The sequence below is a fragment of the Leucoraja erinacea genome, chromosome 3 (assembly GCF_028641065.1).
Source record: "Leucoraja erinacea ecotype New England chromosome 3, Leri_hhj_1, whole genome shotgun sequence".
In the NCBI taxonomy this organism is placed as follows: domain Eukaryota; kingdom Metazoa; phylum Chordata; class Chondrichthyes; order Rajiformes; family Rajidae; genus Leucoraja; species Leucoraja erinaceus.
The window spans coordinates 76,426,549-76,447,882 of record NC_073379.1 but is presented as its reverse complement, the minus strand read 5'-3'; the positions used below and the strand labels follow the sequence as shown (position 1 = coordinate 76,447,882).

The following is a 21,334-nucleotide window of genomic DNA, read 5'->3' as shown; positions in this document are numbered from 1 at the left end:
CTTTGCCCCTCTCACCTGAAAGCTATTGCTTCTAGTATTTGATAAAGCTTCTGCCTGTCTACCCCATCTATGCTCCTCATAATCGTCTGTACTTCTATTAACTCTCCCCACAACTTCCAGCATTCCAAAGAAACTAACCCAGGTCAGTCCAACCTCTCCCTGTAGAAAATACCCTCTAACCCAGGGATCATTCTGGTAATCAACCCTTGCACACTGTCCAAAGCCTCCACATCCTTCTTGTAATGGACAACCAGCAAGCAATACTCCAAATATGGAGCAACTAAAATGCTATAAAGCTGCACCATGGCTTCCCGACTTGTACTCAATGCCTCAACAAATGAAGGTAAGCATACCATATCCCATCTTTACCACTTGATTTACCTTTGTTACAACTTTCAAGAAGTGATGGACTGGGACCCCAAGAGTTCTTTGTACATCAAATATTTAAGGGTGTTGCCATTATAGACAATAGGCGCAGGAGTAGGCCATTCGGCCCTTCGAACCAGCACCGCCATTCAATGTGATCATGGCTAATCATCCCCAATCAGTACCCCGTTCCTGCCTTCTCCCCATATCGCCTGGCTTAATTGTATATTTTCTCCTCACATTAGACCTAAAAAGTGCAACACCTTAATTGCTCGGTTTAAACTCCATTGGAGTTTCATCTAAATGTTACATGGAGGGAGTGATGCAGCAACCACATTGGAGAGGATCAGAATCCCTAGAGGGTGCCCTTTGGGATGACAAACTAGATTGGCAGAGGTTTAGATCCAAGAGTAGAAGTCAGATAAGAGGTTGTGGCAAATAAATTGTCAAATAAAGCAATTTTAATGGTTTAACGGGCATTATTTCAATGGAAGGGGTTTAACATACAAGGCAGGGGTGTATATAATCCTGAGGGCCATAGATAGATAAAGGTAAATGCATAGTTTTTTCCCAGGGAATGGGAATCATAAATTAGAGGGCATAGGTTACAGTTGAGGGGAAAATTCTTAAATGGACCCCAGGGGAAACCTCCTCACAGAGGGTGGTGCCAGAAAAAGTGGTTAAGACAGCCACAATAACAATATTTAAAAGACATTTTGACATGTACTTGGATAGCAAAAAGTTTTAGAGAGCTATGGGCCAGACATGGACAAATGGGACTAATTTAGATGGGCATCTTGGTTGATGTGTTGGGCCCTGTTTCTGTGGCTCTGTAACAGAGTCAGTTTTGAGAAACATTGATTTTTCTGCATGTTATGCTGATAAAAAGCAGAATACCAAGGTGCCTCTATTAAAAAAGGGCATGAAGCTAGTTTGTAGCAATATAGAAGAAAGATTTATTGATCAATAAAATACACATTTATTTAAAAGGAGATGATGAAAATACAAAAGCACAGAAAGGAGACGACCGAGGGTAAGAGAGGAGAAAATCTATTAAAATCAGTGGAGGTGTGTACATAAAAATGTGTTCTTAAATATTACTGTGCCATTGTTTCAGGACAAAAATGAGGAGAAGGAAAATGAAGGTCACTCTGCATGTATAGTTCAATTGACTACCAATAGCTCAGACACAAGCTGACAGTGGATCTGCAATGGAGAAACTGAAGGGGAAAGAATGTTTAAGGTGTCCAATTCTTTTATCAGCAATAATCCAGATCTTTTAATTTTCAATCTAATTGGGATGAAATTTTGTGCACAGATGGATTAACTGGTCTCTTTGTCCAAAGACATCACTGGTCTTTGCAAGTGCTAATCCTTACAGCGGCATGTCTAATTATCATTACAAAGTGTCTATGAGAACTATGAAAATCAGCAGGGCATCTTCACATGAGCAATTAACATAAATTGATAAACAAGTAATCTGAATTTAACAGATTCCCTCATGTATGAATAAAATTGAGGACTGTCTCTATGAAAGTGCTTTTTTTTTCTTTTTAAACAAGCCAGTAACGTCAGATTTTATCCATTCATTTTTCATTGCTTATATTTGTAAGGAGGGAGTGAAGCAGAAAGCAGATGCACCAGCTCTCGCATGGATCAGAATAGCAAACATGGTTCATTTAACAAAAAAATGGGGGTGATTGACTATCTAGATACGATTCTCCAGCCAAAAATAATAAACTTGAGACCAACCACAATGGGTGATTACCTTTGATAGGCCATTTGAAAACACACATGACACATTCATGCATTTGTAAAACATTTTAGAGAGCATAGGAGGAAAGTTTTGCAAGAATTAGATATAAAAACCGTTCCCAAGTACATACAGCATATTACACTAAAATACCAACACACAAAATTATACAAGTAAAAATAAGTGAATAAGATGGGTATACACACTGTAAGAGGCAGACTGGGAAGCCCACGTACCCCGATGATGCCATTCAGCTCTGCCATGGTCACTTGCTTTGCACGTTCCACGGCTTGTGCCACCTGTTGTTGATGCTCGTTCACAGAAACAAAATTCTTGTGTTAAATCACCAATAACTAAATCCTGGTGCATTTAAAAAAATAAATATATGAAGATTGCTTAATTTATCACAAGACTAAGTAGACCAAATTCAAACTGCGTAGTCTGAATCACATGCAAAAAACCTAATTCAATGTTGTGCTGTGTATTAAAGCTCCAGAGTATACACCTAGAATACACCTAGAAACTGCACCAAATTGCCCATCCTGCATATGTGCTATCCTCAACAATGTGCAAATATATCGGAGCCAAATTATGTCCTCATTTAATTTCTTCATATTCTCAAACACCCCATAAACTTTTGACAAGAGTCACTGGATAGGGATCAACAAGTAAAAACCATCACTGTCTTCACATCTTTTCCCTCACACTATGAAAAATTCAAACAGATCAGGAGATCGAGGTCTGTAATCTTGGTGCTATAAGTAGGAGAATGGACCTACAAATGAGTTACCCGCTTGTGGAGCAATGAGTACAAAGGAGGGGTAAATCTATACGTTACTTTACAATCTCTGACAAACACATTTGTGGACATACTCAGTTCTCAACAGTAGGTCATTTCCAAGGATGAGAATACATGGAATGAACTATAGTTATAATTCCTTGAAAACAAGTTCCCAAATATTAAAAAAACACCTGAAGTGTGATCATAGAAAGACAATTATCGAATGCACCACTTCAGTACTCTTCAAGCTCCGACCAGTGTGCGTTCAAACAATAACCAAAGTTTCCCATCCACACCAGCACAACTTCCATAATATTCACATAAATAGCTTCAATAATTTTTTTAAAGTATATCTATATACACACACACAGACATATACATATATACACACACAAACACAAATATATATATACACATACATCACTTAAAATCCCCTCAGCCAAATGAAAGCAATCTTGTATTTCTACATCTTGACCCAATGATTATGAATCTATACGTTCAAGTTATTTACTCACTCAAGGAATAAGTTTATATTTATCTACCAAAAAAACACACATTAACTATTGAAAGTTGATAGATTATGCTCTAAACTGACCTAATCCCCCACACCCAATCTCTCCTCATAACAAATATCCCTGTTCTATGGTAAGATCACAGTACACCCCCACTGCACACTTTAGACACCAAATTGAGAAACTTTAAGTATAATAACCCACACAAGTACTTAGTATTGAAATCTGTGTTTTTCCCATTGTATTGAGGTTGCTCACTATAATACAAACATCTCGCTATAACAGAACATGCTTCACTAAAACAGTAACAGATGTTCACAACATTCATCAGTGCTGATAACTACCTAATTTACAAATACAGAACATAATTGCACTTTAACAGCTGAACAGTTCAATGAGTTCACTTACTTCCTGAGACAGAAAGGGAATCACTTGTGCACAAATCGTATTCAGTCTTTTAGCTATTTCTGTCTGGAAAAGGAGACGATAATCAATTAGTAACAAAAACAAAACCTCACCATTCACATGTTAAAATCTTCAATGAATAACGTCACATTACAAGAAAAAGAATGCGCCAGGTTTCAGGTTCTAATATGAAACTGTCCTCACGAAAACAGACTTACCAATCCTATTACAATTACCACACTCTGGCAGAAGTTTATTTTTGATCAATAATACTGAATTTGATTAAGAATAAGAACAATAATAATAAAGAATAAGAACTTCAGTTAAAGGTTAATTCTGCATGCTACACTTTGAAATTACTGAAACTAGCTCTACATAATGACTATTCAACTTAACTTTAGATAAAACATCAAAGTTAAGTGAAAGAGTCATTATGTACAGCCAGATTCAATAATGTCAAAGGATAGCATGCAGAAAGAAACATGCAGCTAGAAATTAGCGCAGTGCTCAAGGTGTAAACCGACATGAAGTTACCAGTTTGATCAGCCCTCCCTATGACTGAAGTGCCACCGTTTTGGCAATTATAATCTTCAGTGTTCGCTCCTTAATAAATCATCATCCATGGAGTATCAATTTTGCCCAATTCTGTTCCATCTGAACTGTCTCCTTAGTATGACAACATCTGCAAGTTTGGTTAATATGTACTGTGCTCCTGAATCCAAAGGAGCAGCAGCTATAGCAACAATACACCTTACTCAGGACTGCCAACATATCACCTTTAATTCCACTAACAAATGAGCATACGTTATGAAGGAAAGGAATGAAATGTATTTTAAGACCTTAGATGGTGAATTAGGTCCCAAGAACATAGTGCCACTTGGAAACATCCGACAATGAAGCATCACAACTTCACCATCTCCACCTCTCCACCCCCGTATTGAAATATCAGCTAGGATTGAGCACTCAACATCTAAAGCAAGACATGAAGCCATAACTGGCAACACGTTGAAGTAAAAAAAATCATCTCAAGGCAGACAGTTTGCAATCAAGCAAAATATTCTGGATGCTAAAACTATGAAATAAAAACAGAAATGCTGCAAATACTCTGCAAGTGAGAGAAAACTGATGAGAAATCTACCTATGATCAGAACTTGGAAATAGTTTCCCTCTCCATAGATGAGGCCTTATATGCTGAATCTCAGGCATCTCAGATGAAAGGGTGACTTTTTTTTCTTCATTTGAGCTGTGCAGTGAAATTGGGCTCAGTGGTTCTGTGCAGGGGAAAATAAAATGATAGTTCCTACTCCCAGTTGTTATCTGGTTATATAATGTTGATCAAGTGTAAATGATGTGCAGATACCATTCAAGTGTAGATATCAGTTTTAAAACAGCATAGCACTGATTATCTATCTCATAAATAAATTGTCACAAACAAGCCATATACCGCCAGAACGTCTCAGCTAGAATTGGCATGATCAGGATAGGGTAGTAAATAGAAGGACAGAGACCTGATAAATGTCCTTGAATGAATTGGATATTTTGTTTGTATTAAATAAGCATGACTGGGTGAAGAGAGCACCTTTTGCGTCAAATCAGTTGAAAGGATCACTTCTATTGTACTCGTTATAAAGCAAATGTTGTCAGTAAATTATTAGTTAAAAAGTTAGTAATTATTTAAAAAGTGGTTTAAAATCTCTGGAGATTGTATTTTGCATTTTAAATCATGCTTCCAAAGTCTAAAATATATGACATACATTATCAGATTATCTGTAATCAAAAATCTGGTAAATTGCTGTTCAACAATGTGGTAAATATCTTGAGCTTCACAAAGCTCTTGAAATATCGAACTACTTAAAAATACGCCTTTGCTATTGGTAGCTTGCCCATCTCCTACTCAGAAGGTTGATGGAAATGTTCCACTAGAGGCTGAGTACAAAAACTTAAGAGTGACATTTCAATGCACAATAACACTAGTGCCCAGTAAGAACTGCTGTACTTCAGATAAGATATTGCTCCAAAGCACTATCTGCATGTCTTAGACAACATAAGAGCCCACAGCACTATTCTGAAAAAGAGCAAGGGTGGGACAAGGGTATAATTATTCCTCAATCAGCACCACTATAATACTCAAGGTTTATCATACAGCTATTTATAGGAGCTTGCTTTATGCAAATGGCTTGCTGTCTTGCCCATGATACGTTTAGCCAGTGTGTTGGCACATGGGCTCAATCAACGGTCATATTAGATGTGCTCATTTAAGGCGAATTATAGCAAAACAATTTTCTACTTTATGGTAAACAAAACAAGATAGCAGCTAGTAAAAGTAGTTTGTTTCTTGCATCAGAACAGTTACAGCACAGATGGAGGCCATTAGATCCATGCCAACTCCCTACTGAAGCAGCTTCCTATTTCCACATGTCCCTCTCTCCATCATTGCCCAGTTCCTTTTCTATAGCTATGCAAACTTTTTCCTCACCACATTTACCAAGTCCCTCTTTGAGGCTATAAATGCCACCTCTACACTATGTAAAAATTATCTCATGTTGTTCTTAATTCTACTTGCCTTTATTTTATGCCCGAAACAACTCCCATTCTAGCTAGGTGGTATAAACAACCAGAAACATCCATCAAGTAAGGAGGTGCAGAAAACACAAGTCTGCCACTTTTTTGTTTTGTCAGTTGCCATTAAAATGATTAAAACGATATTAAAGCTCCTATCAATCCCATATGAAATAAAAGAAACAAGAATATTTTCCCACACACACACGCACTCTCAAAACGTCTCAGGGCCCTTCATAGTCAATATATTAGAAATGGTGCAGTCATGTAGTTATTTTACAAACAACGTTTATAAATCATAAATTAAAAATGAGTGATGAGTTAACCTATTTATTATTTGAAACATAAATTTTGAAGATAAAGAAACCTCTCGATTTTCTTTGAATAGTGCCTTCAATAAGGACTTCCAACAATGTGTTCTTGCTGAAGTCATGCAAGTGTCAGGCTGGATTTTTCAAAGTATTCAGACTGCCTCAGAGTAAAACATCAGCCATTCTAGGGTCTCTGGCTCCAGGGGCAGAAAACGCCGGGGGGGGGGGGGGGGGGGCAGAGGGGACAAGCCCCCCCCCCCCCCCCCCCATGTTATGAGAGGTGGGGGACATCACCCCTCCCCCCCCAAGTTTTTGTGATCCCGATTTTAAAATCTCCACTTTGGGACTGAGGATCAAGGGCGCGATGATTGGAGGAGGGAGGAGTGGGGGGGCTGAGGATAGAGCGCGGCGATTGGAGGAGGGAGACGTGGCACAGACCTGCGCCTCATCCGCAGGCAGGGTCGATCCCGGCCGGTTCTCCGGCGCTGTCCCGGGTGCTCCCCCCACGGGTGGCCAGAGAGGTCGGGAGTCAGACTCTGCCTGTCCCGCCAGGTTAACCTCCCTGAACTTGCGGGAAATATGGCCAGTGCGGAGAAGCAGCGCTGGTATCCCATCAGTCCAGACAGGGCTGTAGTTAACCCGGTGAGACAGGCAGAGTTGAGATTGAGCCTCCGAAGCTTCGCGCGTGTGAGTGTGTGCATGCGCGCGCGGCCGCCAAAAAATTGTGTCCCCCGTCCCCTCCATGTTTTCATAGCGAGTTCCGTTCTTGTCTGGCTCAGTCTAGTGCACCAGGTTTTAGAATGGGAATAGTGAATCCTATGAAAGTTGTGGCTTTCGAATCACTCGTCCAAAACATCTACCAGAGATGAAATATATTGAACAAACATTTTTTAATTCCCACTTCCTGGTGGTGGGCAGTTGGCATAATTATGTTATTTTACCCCTTCCCTCTGACCAGCAAGCTCTCACTTCAGATCAAAAGGTTCAATGTATGTCCACACGCCTCAATCATTTAAAACAGAAATTAGAGTTTATTTACTGAAAATATAATGTAACCCAAAAGCCAAAAATCACATTTCCCAAATCAAAAATACCATCATGTTACTAAAACCTAAAACTAAAACTTGCTGTTGCCTTGAAAGACAATACTTCATGTTTAATTGGTTTTTTTTCCTCACGTTTTGAAACATTTCAGAAATGTGCAATTCACAATGCACACAATTTAAAAACAAACCAGAATTAGATTGACAAATAATCAATATAAAAAAGATTAAACCAATAACTGTATCAGATCAAATCAGGATTGCACATAGATTCCCTGCAAGAGGTTGGCGAGTCACCCAGCAGTTTTGATAGCTCTTTTCCCACTGGCTGCCAATAGATTTAGAATTAAGGATACAAATATGTGGTAAGTTAGGCCATTCCAGAAAAATCTGAACAAATCCCGTTTAAAAGTGAACCAACCATCCTGCTCTTAATCAATCATTACTAACATGACAGAATTATTAACAGATCCAACATGTAGCATTTGTTCATTAGTAACTTGTTTACTGATATTCAGATTGGTTTCTACTCAAACCACTTGAATCCAGACTTGGCACACAAATCAATATATCTGTTCACTGGCAAGAGAGACAAGTATAAACCATGGTGTCTAGTTGTTTAAGTTAACAATAAAAATGAGGGAAAAAGATGCAAACCAAAAGCATCATGTGTCTGAACATTACACATATGTTTAGAAATATAGCATAGAAACAGACCCTTTACCCACTTAAGTCCATGCCAACCTTCAATCACCTATTCACACTAGTTCTAAGCTATTACACGTTTGCATCGACTCACTACACATTAGGGGCAAATTACAAAGGTCAATTAGTGTACAAACAGGCACCCAAAAGGAGATGTATGCAGTCACGAAGAGAATGCAAAAAACTCCACACAGACCTGGGACTCTGGCGTTATCTTGGTTCAATTACAAACAGAAGCACCGAAGCCCCATTGTGAAGAAGAAATTAATTGTTAAGTGATTTTGACTAGAATTAATTTTGTTAGACATTGATGAAAACACCTAATATTGTGGAAAGGCAAATGAAAATAGGTAAAAAATAACCTAGAATATTTCAGAACAATGAACATGAAAGTCTTGAAAAGATGCAGGACAAAATGGGATAGAGGACCAACATAATCTTTGAGGTCTAATACACTGATCTTTAATAATTGTGCCATACGTTAGCAAGATAATTTTAAAATATTAAACAGTTTCTAGAAAGGCAGAAACAAACAGTAAGAAAGTTGGCAAAACCTGTAACAAGCTATACTTAACTCATACTTCAAGAACTGTGTGCAAAAAACAGATAGAGGCACGAGAGTGAGTGCAGAGAAGAACTACAAAGATATTATAAGAAATACAATGATCTTTTTTCTTTGGTAATGAAGACTTAATAAAATTATGAAAAGTTTTATCAGAATGGATTCGGGTAGAATATTTGCAGGGAAGAGCACAGTGAGAAGCCAACTATCTACAAAGAAATGTAATTAGGGATAAATAAATGGGTGTTACAATGATAGATTTAGATAAAAAATTGAAGATGTTTGAATGCAACAGACACCAACATGAACTGGATAGGATGAATAGTCAGTTACTGTGTGATATCCAGTGTAATGGAATACCTCATACTCAGGCACCTTCACACAAAAGGCAATAGCATTCAGAGGAAAAAAAACATTCCAATGACGAGATTTGTCAAGCAGCAAAGAAGATGGAGGTCAATTATCACAACTCCATGATGCCACTGCAGGAGTCATTATCCAAACTTTTGCCCATCTTCTATTTCCATCATTGTAAAAACAAGACCGACCCCCCAGCACAGAGAACCCAGAGAATATACTGAAGCCCCGTTCCCAGGAAAGATAACTAAACCCCCCCTTGGGGTTGTTTGCAGTTTGCAGAGGGAGGGGGGCAAGGGCCAAAGCCTTTCCAGACGTCAGGACCAACACCTACAGCAATGACTCACAGCCAATAGCCCAGCCCCGCTCCAACTCCAGAGGAACCCGGGTTGCGGATGAGGGGGTGCAGCTGAACTGCCACTTGTCGCTGTAGCGGCGCATCGGGGGGGGTTTTCCTGTTTCCTGACTTCCCAGTTATCCTGCCCACAGGGCATAGACACCTCTGAAAGCAACAACTCAAGGCGTGTAGTCATTTGTGATCCAAGCTAAAGCATTGGGCGACAAGCGGCAGTTAATCCTCCACTAGGATTCAAAAGGAAAATATTTAAACCCTCCACTACCAGCAATGTGCTTTTTCTGTGGGATTCAATACAGCAATTCATCAAAGCTTCTTCATCAACATACCACAAATTCATGGCCTCGTATAACTGGGTGCACGTCGGTGTTTCAGTCTTTCCCACTCATTGTTGGCCCGCTGTCACCCCCCATCCAGCTTCTCCAGGCCCTGTGAAAAACCTCTAGGTTCTGCTCCAAGCTAAACAGAATTTAACTCAGTGGCATTCTGCCATTCCTGGATTACAGAGGAACGCTGGGTTGCAGAAAATCTGGAATTTCCCACCTACAACATCAGAGGACATTCCAACATTGAAAATACTGCCAAGAATGTAATAGAAGCTCAGGCTGGGGGAAATGCATCACTTAAATTACATCACAATCACTATCGAAATCTGTAAGAAAACCGGAACTACAAGAAGCAGAAGGTAAACAAATTATGACTGATTAGTCTTTGTTATATTACCCATTATGCAATATGATTGTTTTCTTCAAAGGAAAGACAATTTTGTATGTGATTATAAGAAATTAAATGCAAAATATGTCATCACAAGGAAGGCCTAGGTTACTTGCTACACTCACATCAGAGTACAAACATATTAGTTCTAAAAAACATGCAATTTATGCTATTTCCACGTCTTCCTGTATGAATGAGGTTTAATCCATTCAACCTCTATTAATATAATGTACCTCATTCAGTTTCCATAAAAAATATTCAAAGAAACAGTGAAGGTTAGAGGTATTTGGAATGAAATTTAAATAATGTTTCCTGCTGCACTAAATGTTATACATGTTTCAAGGCAATTCAATTTCAGAAAAATCATTTGTGCACTACTTCTTGGGTGTCGGGAGTGAAGAGGGGAAGACAACATGAGCCAAAGTGCATTTGCAATCTTGCCAAAAATGGCTGTAAGTTTCCCTCAAGTTGACAGTTAGAGTTGTAGCGTGTGCAACTGAAGGGAAACTATTGAACCGTTTGGGAAAACGGCTGAACAGAATTGAGATAATGACAAAGTACTCTATCTGGCATGTGGCAAAAGGGATCAAAGTAAGAGCTTCATTTATTCACAATCTCTGTTAAATAACCTGGACAATGGGGAAAAGCACCACATAACATAATGTCACAAATATTAATTAATTATGTGCATTGGAAAAGCTGTGGTAAATAGATTTTAATGAAAGCGAGAATAAAGTCCAAAATGGGAAGATTAAATAACAGCTAAAACTGTTTCTAGAGATTACTGGACTCTTCATGCAAATTAAAATGACAAATCTCTATAGAAAATATTGGAATTACTTAATAGATTGCCAGCCATTGTATCCAAAAGACTATGGTGCAGAGGACCAAAACGTGATCAGACCTGGTCACTTCAGATTTGCTTCTTTTTGTTTTAAGGCATTATCGGGAATTAACAAGGTGAATCAAGATAAACTGTTTTGGATCTTTGGCAGTCTAGAGTCAAGGGAGAGCGTCTAAAAATAACAATCAAAGCTTTTAAGAAAAAAGCTAGGAATACTATTACTTGCAATTTGGGGTGGATGATGAATCAGATGTACATTTTAAATTTGAGAATTATATATTTGGCAAAAAGATACTGTATGGGAAAAATGCAAAGAAGCAATTTTGACAGATACAAGCTCAAGGTAGTAGCTCCCCCATTCTTGATCACATGAAAGGATATGGATGAAGCTTAAAGAACACAATTGAAATAAAAGGACCCAGAAAGTGTATAACATTTTTGTGCACAACCCTGTTCAATTTTAATTAATACTGAAATACAATTGTAAAAGGGCATTCACTGCAACGATTACAGTCTGCAATTTTTGATCCATGTCCTTCACCATCCTGCAGAACATTGACGTGCGTTAGGATGCAATACACATCTGGATGCCACTTCAAATCATTTTCAATGAAGCATGCATGCCCTGCCAGCCCATAAACTAGACATGCAGAAGCAGGTTTTTTCAGCATCTGTGATGCCTGCTTACACTCCATTTATGGGGGACCTTCTCCCCCAGATCCCAGGCTGGCATTAGGAACCCAATCCAGGTAGATCTCATTTAATTTACATTGGTTATCCCCATTCATTCTCATTTTGTGATCACATTAACCATCTAACCCCCATCCCCAAAATTCCTTTTGCTTCATCTTATCGATGATCACCGGTTCCTCGCTCCCCTCCATTGAGTCTGTCCAAAGCAAGCGCTGTCTGCGGAGGGCGTTCAGCATCGCCAAGGACTGCTCTCACCCCAACCATGGACTGTTTACCCTCCTACCATCCGGTAGGCGCTACAGGTCTCTCCGTTGCCGAACCAGCAGGTCGAGGAACAGCTTCTTTCCGGCGGCTGTCACTCTACTCAACAACGTACCTCGGTGACTGCCCAATCACCCCCCCCCCCCCCCCCCCAGACACTTATTATTATTTATTCAAATCGTTTGCTATGTCGCTCTTCCAGGGAGATGCTAAATGCATTTCGTTGTCTCTGTACTGTACACTGACAATGACAATTAAAATTTAATCTGAATCTGATTAAAGAATAATAGCAATACTTTTGAAAAGTACCAAAGTAGCTGTTTTAGCAGCTCAAGGTTTTTAATCTAAACGCATTTGTTGTTTTATCGTCTTCCTGTGAATTCTTTGTTGAAACCAGAGGAACAAAAACATTTCTGAAGTTATTGAGTGTAGGACTTCTGCAAAAAACAACCATGTGTAATTGCAACACAGATTATTCAAGGAGTCAAGTATATGCATGACATTGGATGGCACAATTGTAGAGTTGCGGCCTTACAGTGCCAGAGACCCGGATTTGATTTCTGACCACGAGTGCTGTCTGTACAGAGTTTGCAAATTCTCCGTGACCATATGGATTTTCTCCAGGTGTCTCGGTTTCTTCCCACATTCCAGACATTCAGGTTTGTAGGATGATTGGCTTTGGTAAAAACATTATAATTGTCCCTAGTGTATAGGATTGTGTTGGTGTACAGGGTGACCATCTGTCATCGGAGATTCAGTGGGCTGTAGGGCCTGTTTCCATGCTGTACCTCTATAGTCAGAAGTCTAAGGACATTCCCATTTTAACAATTTGACAAATTTAATCAGTAATCATGGATTTTGTGCTACAACTTAACTGGGAGAATCACATCCCATCTCAAATTACAGAAGGAATTACCTACATTTTTCATAGAACATCAACCATATTCCCAAATAACTCTTGATCATCCAATTTACATTCATTTTTCAATTGCCTAACTGGTTCCATTCACTCAAGCTTCATCCTTGTCCATTTTCACAAAAGCCAACAGAAAACCCACTAAATGTCAAGGACCCAAACATTATTTTAACCACTAAGGAGATGTTGATCACGGCGCAAATCAACTACCTCTACAAAAACCTGGACCCACTGAAGTCCGCTTATCACCACAACAGATCAACGGTGAATGCGATCACGCTGGCCTTCCTAGGTGTGTTCATTGGAATGTTTCCTTGGCCATTGTTTCAATATGGCTGGTCTGGGACAAGTTGCTGGGGATATATACTCCTAGGAACTTGAAGCTTTCAACTATCTTTACTCAGCTCTGCCAATGCATACCAGGTTACGTGCTTCCTGAAGTCGATCACAATCTCCTTTGTCTTGCTGATATTGGGAGAAAGGTTGTCTTATCATCAGGTTACAAGGTTCTCAATCTCCTTTCTGTACTCAGTCTTGTCATTATTTGACAAGAACAATGGTGTTGTCATCTGCGAATTGCAAATTGGATGTGTATTTTGCTGAACAGCCATGGGTAAGAAGTAAAGAAGCGAGCTGAGAATGCATCCAGTGTTTATGATTATCAGAGAGTATGATTTGCCAGCTCTCCTCACTGATTTTTGTCTGTTGGTCAAGAAGTCAAGGATCCAATTGCAGAGGTGCGTGCTGACTCCAAGACTAGGAGTTTGGAGATGAGCTTGGATGGTATAGTCATATTAAATCAGAGCTTTATGAATAAAAGTCTGACATGCGTCTTATCAGCGTGTACCATGGATGAGTGTAGTGCCAGGAAGATGGCATCAGCTGTAAACCTGATGTGGCGGTAGGCGAACTGCAGTAGGTCAAGGATGCTCGGTAGACTGGATTTAATGCGTTCCATTACAAACCTCTTAACACACGTCATGATGGTGGATGTCAAGGCCACTGGACGGAAGTTGTTAAGGCATGAGATTTTGCTTTTTCTTTGGCACCTGGACGATAGTAGTCTCCCTGAACCAGGTGGGTACCTCAGAATGGAGTAGGGAGAGATTAAAGATGTCCATGAACAATCCCCTTGTCCACGCAGTTCCCATGGTTGCGGTCAGGGATTCTGTCCGGGCCATCCATGGGTTCACCCTCAGGAAGGCAGATTTAACTTTTGCAACAATGACCCTAGGAAGAGGCACACGCGGGTCTGATGGGATGCATGTCTTCTGCTCAAAATGAGCATAGATTAATATTTTCCTGATATTCCTCTGGTTCCTGTCACACATATGGAATGTCTTGAAAAATAATTGAAGCCAAAATTGGATTTAAAAAAAACTATTCTGGGCACAACAGCTAACATAATATTCCAACTTCTACAAAGGGATTTTGATTTTGAGAGAAACTTTGAATTTTATAGAAAGGGAAATTGAAAGAAACATTTAAGGAACAATTCTATTTCATTCAAAAAATTTCATTTGCACCATTGAGCATAATATTCAGGATGCAAGTCATACTTTGACCATATTACCCATTGGACCGCACATAAAGGCAAAGATTTTCAATGATTAGAAACATAGAAACGTAGAAAATAGGTGCAGGAATAGGCCATTCGGCCCTTCGAGCCTGCACCACCATTCAATATGATCATGGCTGGCCATCCAACTCGGTATCCCATCCCTGCCTTCTCTCCATTAAAATTATTCCTTTTCAGTGGGAACCATCAGAAGTGATGAATAATAAAATGATATAAATTCATTAAATGCTATTCATTCAATAGCATGTTTTTACTTGAAGCCGAGGTACATCTTTAAGGAAAGACAGATTGAAATCAAAAAGCATTATTTTTATCCTGCACATCAGAAGATAAATGAGTAATTAGTAATGTGGAGGTTGCAGTCTGATTGTTCAGATGGCTACCTTGAGGCTTTGAAATATTTTTTCATTGCTCTATTGGGACACCAAGACAGCACACAAAGTTGTTGTTACCACATGTAATGCATGAGAATTTTTTCACAATTATAGCACAGGAACTTTGAGATTTTATCAAAAAAGAGGCGCAAGCAGACACACTCACACACACGACTAAAGGTTAGTCATGACTCACTTACACAAATATATGTCTATCTTTGGTGTAAACAAGCACCTGCAGTTCCTTCTTGCACTATCTACTATCACTAAAACAGGTTCAAGTACCACTCAACACCCTGAAACGCATTAGCCAGGTGACACTTCATTGCAACATTGAAGGAGTGCCATACTGAGGAATTAAGGCAGATTTGCTGTCTCTTGCATGGTCAGAGACCTGCAGCATTCTCAAAGAGAAGGTTCTTTGAGAATATTTAATCACATAGCGCATCATCTGAATGTTGGCCGATTAGGAAAGGGGGAGATGCAACGAGACCTGGGTGTCATGGTACACCAGTCATTAAAAGTAGGCATGCAGGTGCAGCAGGCAGTGAAGGCAAATGATATGTTAGCATTCATAGCAAAAGGATTTGAGTATAGGAGCAGGGAGGTTCTACTGCAGTTGTACAGGGTCTTGGTGAGACCACACCTGGAGTATTGCGTACAGATTTGGTCTCCTAATCTGAGGAAAGACATTCTTGCCATAGAGGGAGTACAGAGAAGGTTCACCAGACTGATTCCTGGGATGTCAGGACTTTCATATGAAGAAAGACTGGATAGACTCGGGTTGTACTCGCTAGAATTTAGAAGATTGAGGGGGGATCTTATAGAAACTTACAACATTTTTAAGGGGTTGGACAGGCTAGATACAGGAAGATTGTTCCCAATGTTAGGGATGTCCAGAACAAGGGGTCACAGTTTAAGGATAAGGGGGAAATCTTTTAGGACCGAGATGAGAAAAACTTTTTTCATAGTGGTGAATCTGGAATTCTCTCCCGCAGAAGGTAGTTGAGGCCAGTTCATTGGCTATATTTAAGAGGGAGTTAGATGTGGCCCTTGTGGCTAAAGGGATCAGGGGGTATGGAGAGAAGGCAGGTACAGGATACTGAGTTGGATGATCAGCCATGATCATATTAAATGGCGGTGCAGGCTCGCAGGGCCGAATGGCCTACTCCTGCACCTATTTTCTATGTTTCTATCAGTATCAAAAAAATCTGGTTATTATCAAGGTGTTATTTGAAAGATTTAGTGTACGCCCACATTTGCTACATTATTTTAGTAACTACACGTCCTAAGCACTTAACTGGCTGCATGGCATTTAAGGGATATCCAAGATCAGGAAAGAATGTATATGAAAGTTCTTAGTTTCTCAAAAACATTCATCATAAAAATATACAAGATAGGATCTAGATCAGGTCATGTACCAAATAAATCTCATGCTTGACATGCATATCATGTTTTAGGAGTTAACTGTACAGCATGAAATTATTCTGAGCCAGTCCTATCAACTTGGATTTGGCCCATATCCTTCTCAAGCTTTTCCCATCCAGATATCTTTCCAAATGTTTTTAAAATTCTGTCCCCCGTGAGGTCTCTCTTAAAATCTCTCCCCTCTCACCTTATGCTGATGTGCCCTAGTTTTATAAGCCTCTACTCTGGAGAAAAAAGACTGAGCATTCATTTTATGAAAAAGTATTGGATATACATTCTCTAATTCTGCCACGTAACAAGTTATTCTGCCACGTAACAAATGGCTCGAGTTGCAAGGATAACCGACATGAAAATTACACGCCCACTTCTATGGTTATTTTGGATGCACAAGGTTGTATCAGTATTAAAGCTAATCCAGCACTGTCCTTCAAAAGCAAAGCAAAACATCTAATGACATTCTGAAGAAAGGAATAATTGAAAATATTAAAATAGCAGGGTCAAATAAAATCTAAATCTTGTACTTCCAGATTTCAAACATTTTGTAGCAAGTAAAGCATCAGGTGAATATATATTAATGGTTATTTACTGTTTTCTTTACAGATATAAAGTTGAACTTGAAAGCAGGATGAATAGGCCTGGGTACACTATATAAATTGCCTCCTACATTCTCAAGGCAGACAGAGCACATCACGAGGAAGCTCTTATATCTGGCAGCTCTCAGCCAAGCATCTCAAGTGTCCTTCATTGTTTACGTTCCTAATGCAGAGCTCTTGAAGCATGCCAAAATGTTTGCATTCAGTTTTAATAGCAGGCTTAAGAGTAGGGTCCATCAGAAAAATAAAAAAAAAGCAATGCCATTCTTCCATTCTTGCCAAAGTGATGATGGCCTTTTGATTTATTCACAAATGACCAGCTTGGCAATCTTCTTCCTTAATGAAGTACTTTCCTCCTTTTCAGAATCATTAGAATTAACATTAAATAATTTGGCTGCATTTTACATTATGAACTGGGATGATATTTTGCATTCTTGCTTTGATTCACATTAATTAAGAGCTTAGAGCACTAAACATGGCATTTTTCAGCTAAGCTTAAATTATTTACAGTTGTTATACTCAACATGCAATTAATTGCAAGTACAACAAAAGTCATAAAGAGCAACACACTCTACAATGCAAAATTCTAATAGTATTTAGAAATAGTTCAAACAGGATTGTGGTTATTCCACAATACAATTAGAAGTATACTTGCTCTTTTGCCAGCAATGGTTGCCTCAGATGTGGATGTTTATGTTAACATGTGTGTCTTGTTGCTTTTTTTTAAAATAAAGTACGATTGTATGGTAATTCAAATTTCATTGTACCTTAATTGGTACATGTGACAATAAACTTGAAACTTTGACCTTTTGGAATTATTATTAACTGTTGAAACAAACGTGTGCTCAACGGATTTACACTGGACTTAAAATTGTAAAAACAAAATTCAAGATGCCTTAAAAAAAAAAAACACTAACAAAATCTTATCAGTTGCACAACTGCCCAATAGAATGATTTGGTTTTGACTGGATTCCAATCTTCACTGTGATCCATTCCACATACATCAGTTATGAGATAGGCTGCTTAATTAATCAGAACTCCCAAAATGTATTTGTTAATCTTCCCTTTTCAGATGTTAATCCTGTTCATTTAGGAACGTGGATGGAACACAACATTTGAATCATTTCTTGAACTCAACTCAAATTTGAACCGGCTACCTCCCCCCATATCTGTGAATAATTATAATTTAGTTTAGTCTTTTAGTTTAGAGATACAGCATGAAAACAGGCCACTCGGCCCACAGAATCCACGCTAACCACCCATATACTAGTTCTATCCTACTCACTAGGGCTAATTTAGAGAAGCCAATTAGCATACAAATCTGCTCGTCTTTGGAGTGCAGGAGGATGCCGGAACACCCGAAGAAAACCCACGTAGTCACAGGGAGAATGTACAAACGCCAGACAGCACACATATTCAGGATCGAACCCAGTTATGTGGCTCTACCATTGCACTACTGTGCCACCCTTACTGTAGTGTCATGGTTTCTCCAGCCCCATTCTCCAGCACATTCAGTTTTTTCCATACAACCCCAGGATTTCTGCATAATACTAAAACTCATCCCATTATTTGTGCCGACGATGTGTCTATCTGTTTTCCTATATTCTTCCAAACTCTATGCCACAGCCTTCCCATTTTCACGTAATCTACTCACATTTTCCTGTTGTGACGATAAACATCTTCCTGTCGCATTCCCACCTACATTTCCAATGATATTAACCCTTTAAATTTTAAAAAGAACCCTAAAAAAAAATCACCCACATCTGGAAAAAAAAACCCAGAGTGACGTCACAATGCACTTGCAAGGCAGGAAGGGGCACTCCATGAGGGAGGGACACTCCAGTGCACGTGGTGAAAGTGGCTGCTGTGTGTGTGTGTGTGTGTGTGTGTGTGTGTGTGTGTGTGTGTGTGTGTGTGTGTGTGTGTGTGTGAAACAATGCCCCAATGGATTAAATGAATCATCAATTTACACCAATAATAATGATCTTTTTCACAAAAACCCATTCTTAGTCATATTTATCTGCAAGGAATATTAAAAGAAACTCACAGCAATACATAATTGTTGGTACAGAGGTGATTACTTCAAAGAATGACATGCAAGATTATACTGCTAAATGAAGCACTCCATGTCAATGAACACATTCATTCTTCTTCTTCACAAACTATTGCTATGCTCACAATACTATTGATTTAAAGTGATCAATAGTATCTGATTCCAAAATAAAAATGGATATGCATCCAAGACCTAACAGTGCCCCATGGACCACATGCTACTTTTGAAATTGAGTAAATATACCAATAGATCGTTATTTTAAATGTCCTCACTATAGGAACCAAGTATTTTAAATATGCAACAATGCAAATGTGTAAATCAAAACCAGAAATTAATATTAAAAATGCTCTTCAAACCTTTCCTATCCATGTATCTAGCAAAGTGTATTTTACATGTTGTTATTGTACCAGCCTCAACTACCTCCTCTGGCAGCTCATTCCATTTATCCATCACCGGATGTGGGAGGCAACTGGAATTCCTGAAGGGTACAAGATGGCACCAGAAACATGGCAACTCTTGTGGATTGTCACCGAGTATGATTGTGACCATGTATAAGATTCTTACTGCAAAACTTTATGCAAAAGAGAATTTCACTGTACCTAGGTACATGTGACAATAAAGTACCATTGAATAACAAATTGCTGTATCAGCAGTAAAAATCCCCAAACTATTCTTACAATCATACAAATGTTCATGTTGGTCATGTGACATTATATCTTTGAGGTCAAAAGAAAATGTTTGGTGCTTCCATGAAAAAGGCTTTGAATTCATGTAGCACTGTTTATTGCTATTAAATCAAAAGTTTTGTTGGTCATCCAAGGTTTACAATGTTGAACCCCCAAAAAAAAAATAATCATTTGCAAAACAGATTGTACAATATTTGAGCAACATCAAGCTAAAAAAAGCACATTATTTCTTAAAGAAAAAAAATCTATGTTGACTGAATTAAATTTCTCCTGATTTATAATATTAGTTAGAATCAAAAGCAGTTAAGTAAATTTTTACAGCGCTTAAAGGTTTATTTGGGGTTACCCAATGTTCAAGCATGTATTTTGGGAGACAGAAATTGTAGATGTTGGAAATCTATACTAAAATTTGATATTTTCTAAGCATTCAACACCTCAAACCAGATCTGTGTGAAGGGAAGCACGTCTCAGGTCAAAGACCCTTCATCATATATATTCATCCTCAAAGCCAACAGAAAATTCAACACCAGATATTTGGTACTCCAGTGTACAAAGTTACTAATACATAATATCTTTCAGAAAATGTTTGAATGTTGGCAAGTACCATGTCATAAATGAGGCCCAGTAATATTTTTCAGCCTTCATCCAACTCTGTTCATGGTTTAATAAACATACAATTACATTTCCAAGGCTGGGTCATTATAGGTGGCCTTTAATTTCTATATAAGACAATGGGAAACTCAATGTAGCAATTCTGCTAATTACTGAATCATCTGAAATAACCCATATGAAACACAAGGATGCCACAAAAATGGTCTTGTTGATATCAACCCAACATCCTTCGTCTTTTATATTTTAAAAACCTCGACTCAAAAGTAATTCCACCATGGACTTTTAATTTTCAAAACAATAGCCATGATGCACAAAAAAGTCAGTGCACTAATATAACATTTCATTAACTGATCAGTTAATAAAATGAGCAGCCCGAACTAAAACAATTTTTCCAACTCCAGCACATCAAATGCTCTCCATCAGTAGTCAGTATTATTTGAGAAAGCAAATTTCACAAAAGGAAGTTAAACTGCACATTCAGTATTTTGGAGTGCTTTCTAGGTTAGATTTTCAAAAGGAAACACACTGTGGTCTATGTCACTTTGTGTTACAAAGATGATCCCTGGGACACAAATGTTATACAATAGCACGTCAACCCAAATTTAATCCATGTAAGTGCTACTGCCAAAATTTGTGCTCCCAGAAGCATTTAAAGATTATTTCATTCCTTAAAATGTAATTTGTTCCAGCCACAGTCTCCATGGCAACAGAAGCTAATCCCCAAATCATTCGGTAATTGGAGATCTTGTCTTTCTATCACTCTCAAATGCAATGATTTGTTTCAACAACACTGCCACAATCAAATTTACAAGTCTCTGATGTAATATTCCTTTAAGAATCCTTATTCACTTCCACTTTGCAGAACCATTAAC

The 21,334-nt window shown here is 38.6% G+C and overlaps 1 protein-coding gene across 11 annotated transcripts in view; it reads right to left on the bottom strand.

Annotated features, from left to right (window-relative positions):
- LOC129695749 (transducin-like enhancer protein 1) overlaps positions 1–21,334 on the bottom strand; it is a 129,156-nt gene that overhangs the window by 96,743 nt on the left and 11,079 nt on the right. For 8 of the 11 annotated variants that reach the window (XM_055632999.1, XM_055632996.1, XM_055632997.1 and 5 more), the window contains 2 exons: positions 3,821–3,883; positions 2,326–2,430 (listed from right to left, as the gene is read on the bottom strand). In XM_055632999.1, the coding sequence (XP_055488974.1) occupies positions 2,326–2,430; positions 3,821–3,883 (168 nt within the window). The remainder of the gene's footprint in view (positions 1–2,325; positions 2,431–3,820; positions 3,884–21,334) is intronic. The other 3 variants (XM_055632994.1, XM_055632995.1, XM_055633002.1) reach the window with 1 other exon arrangement.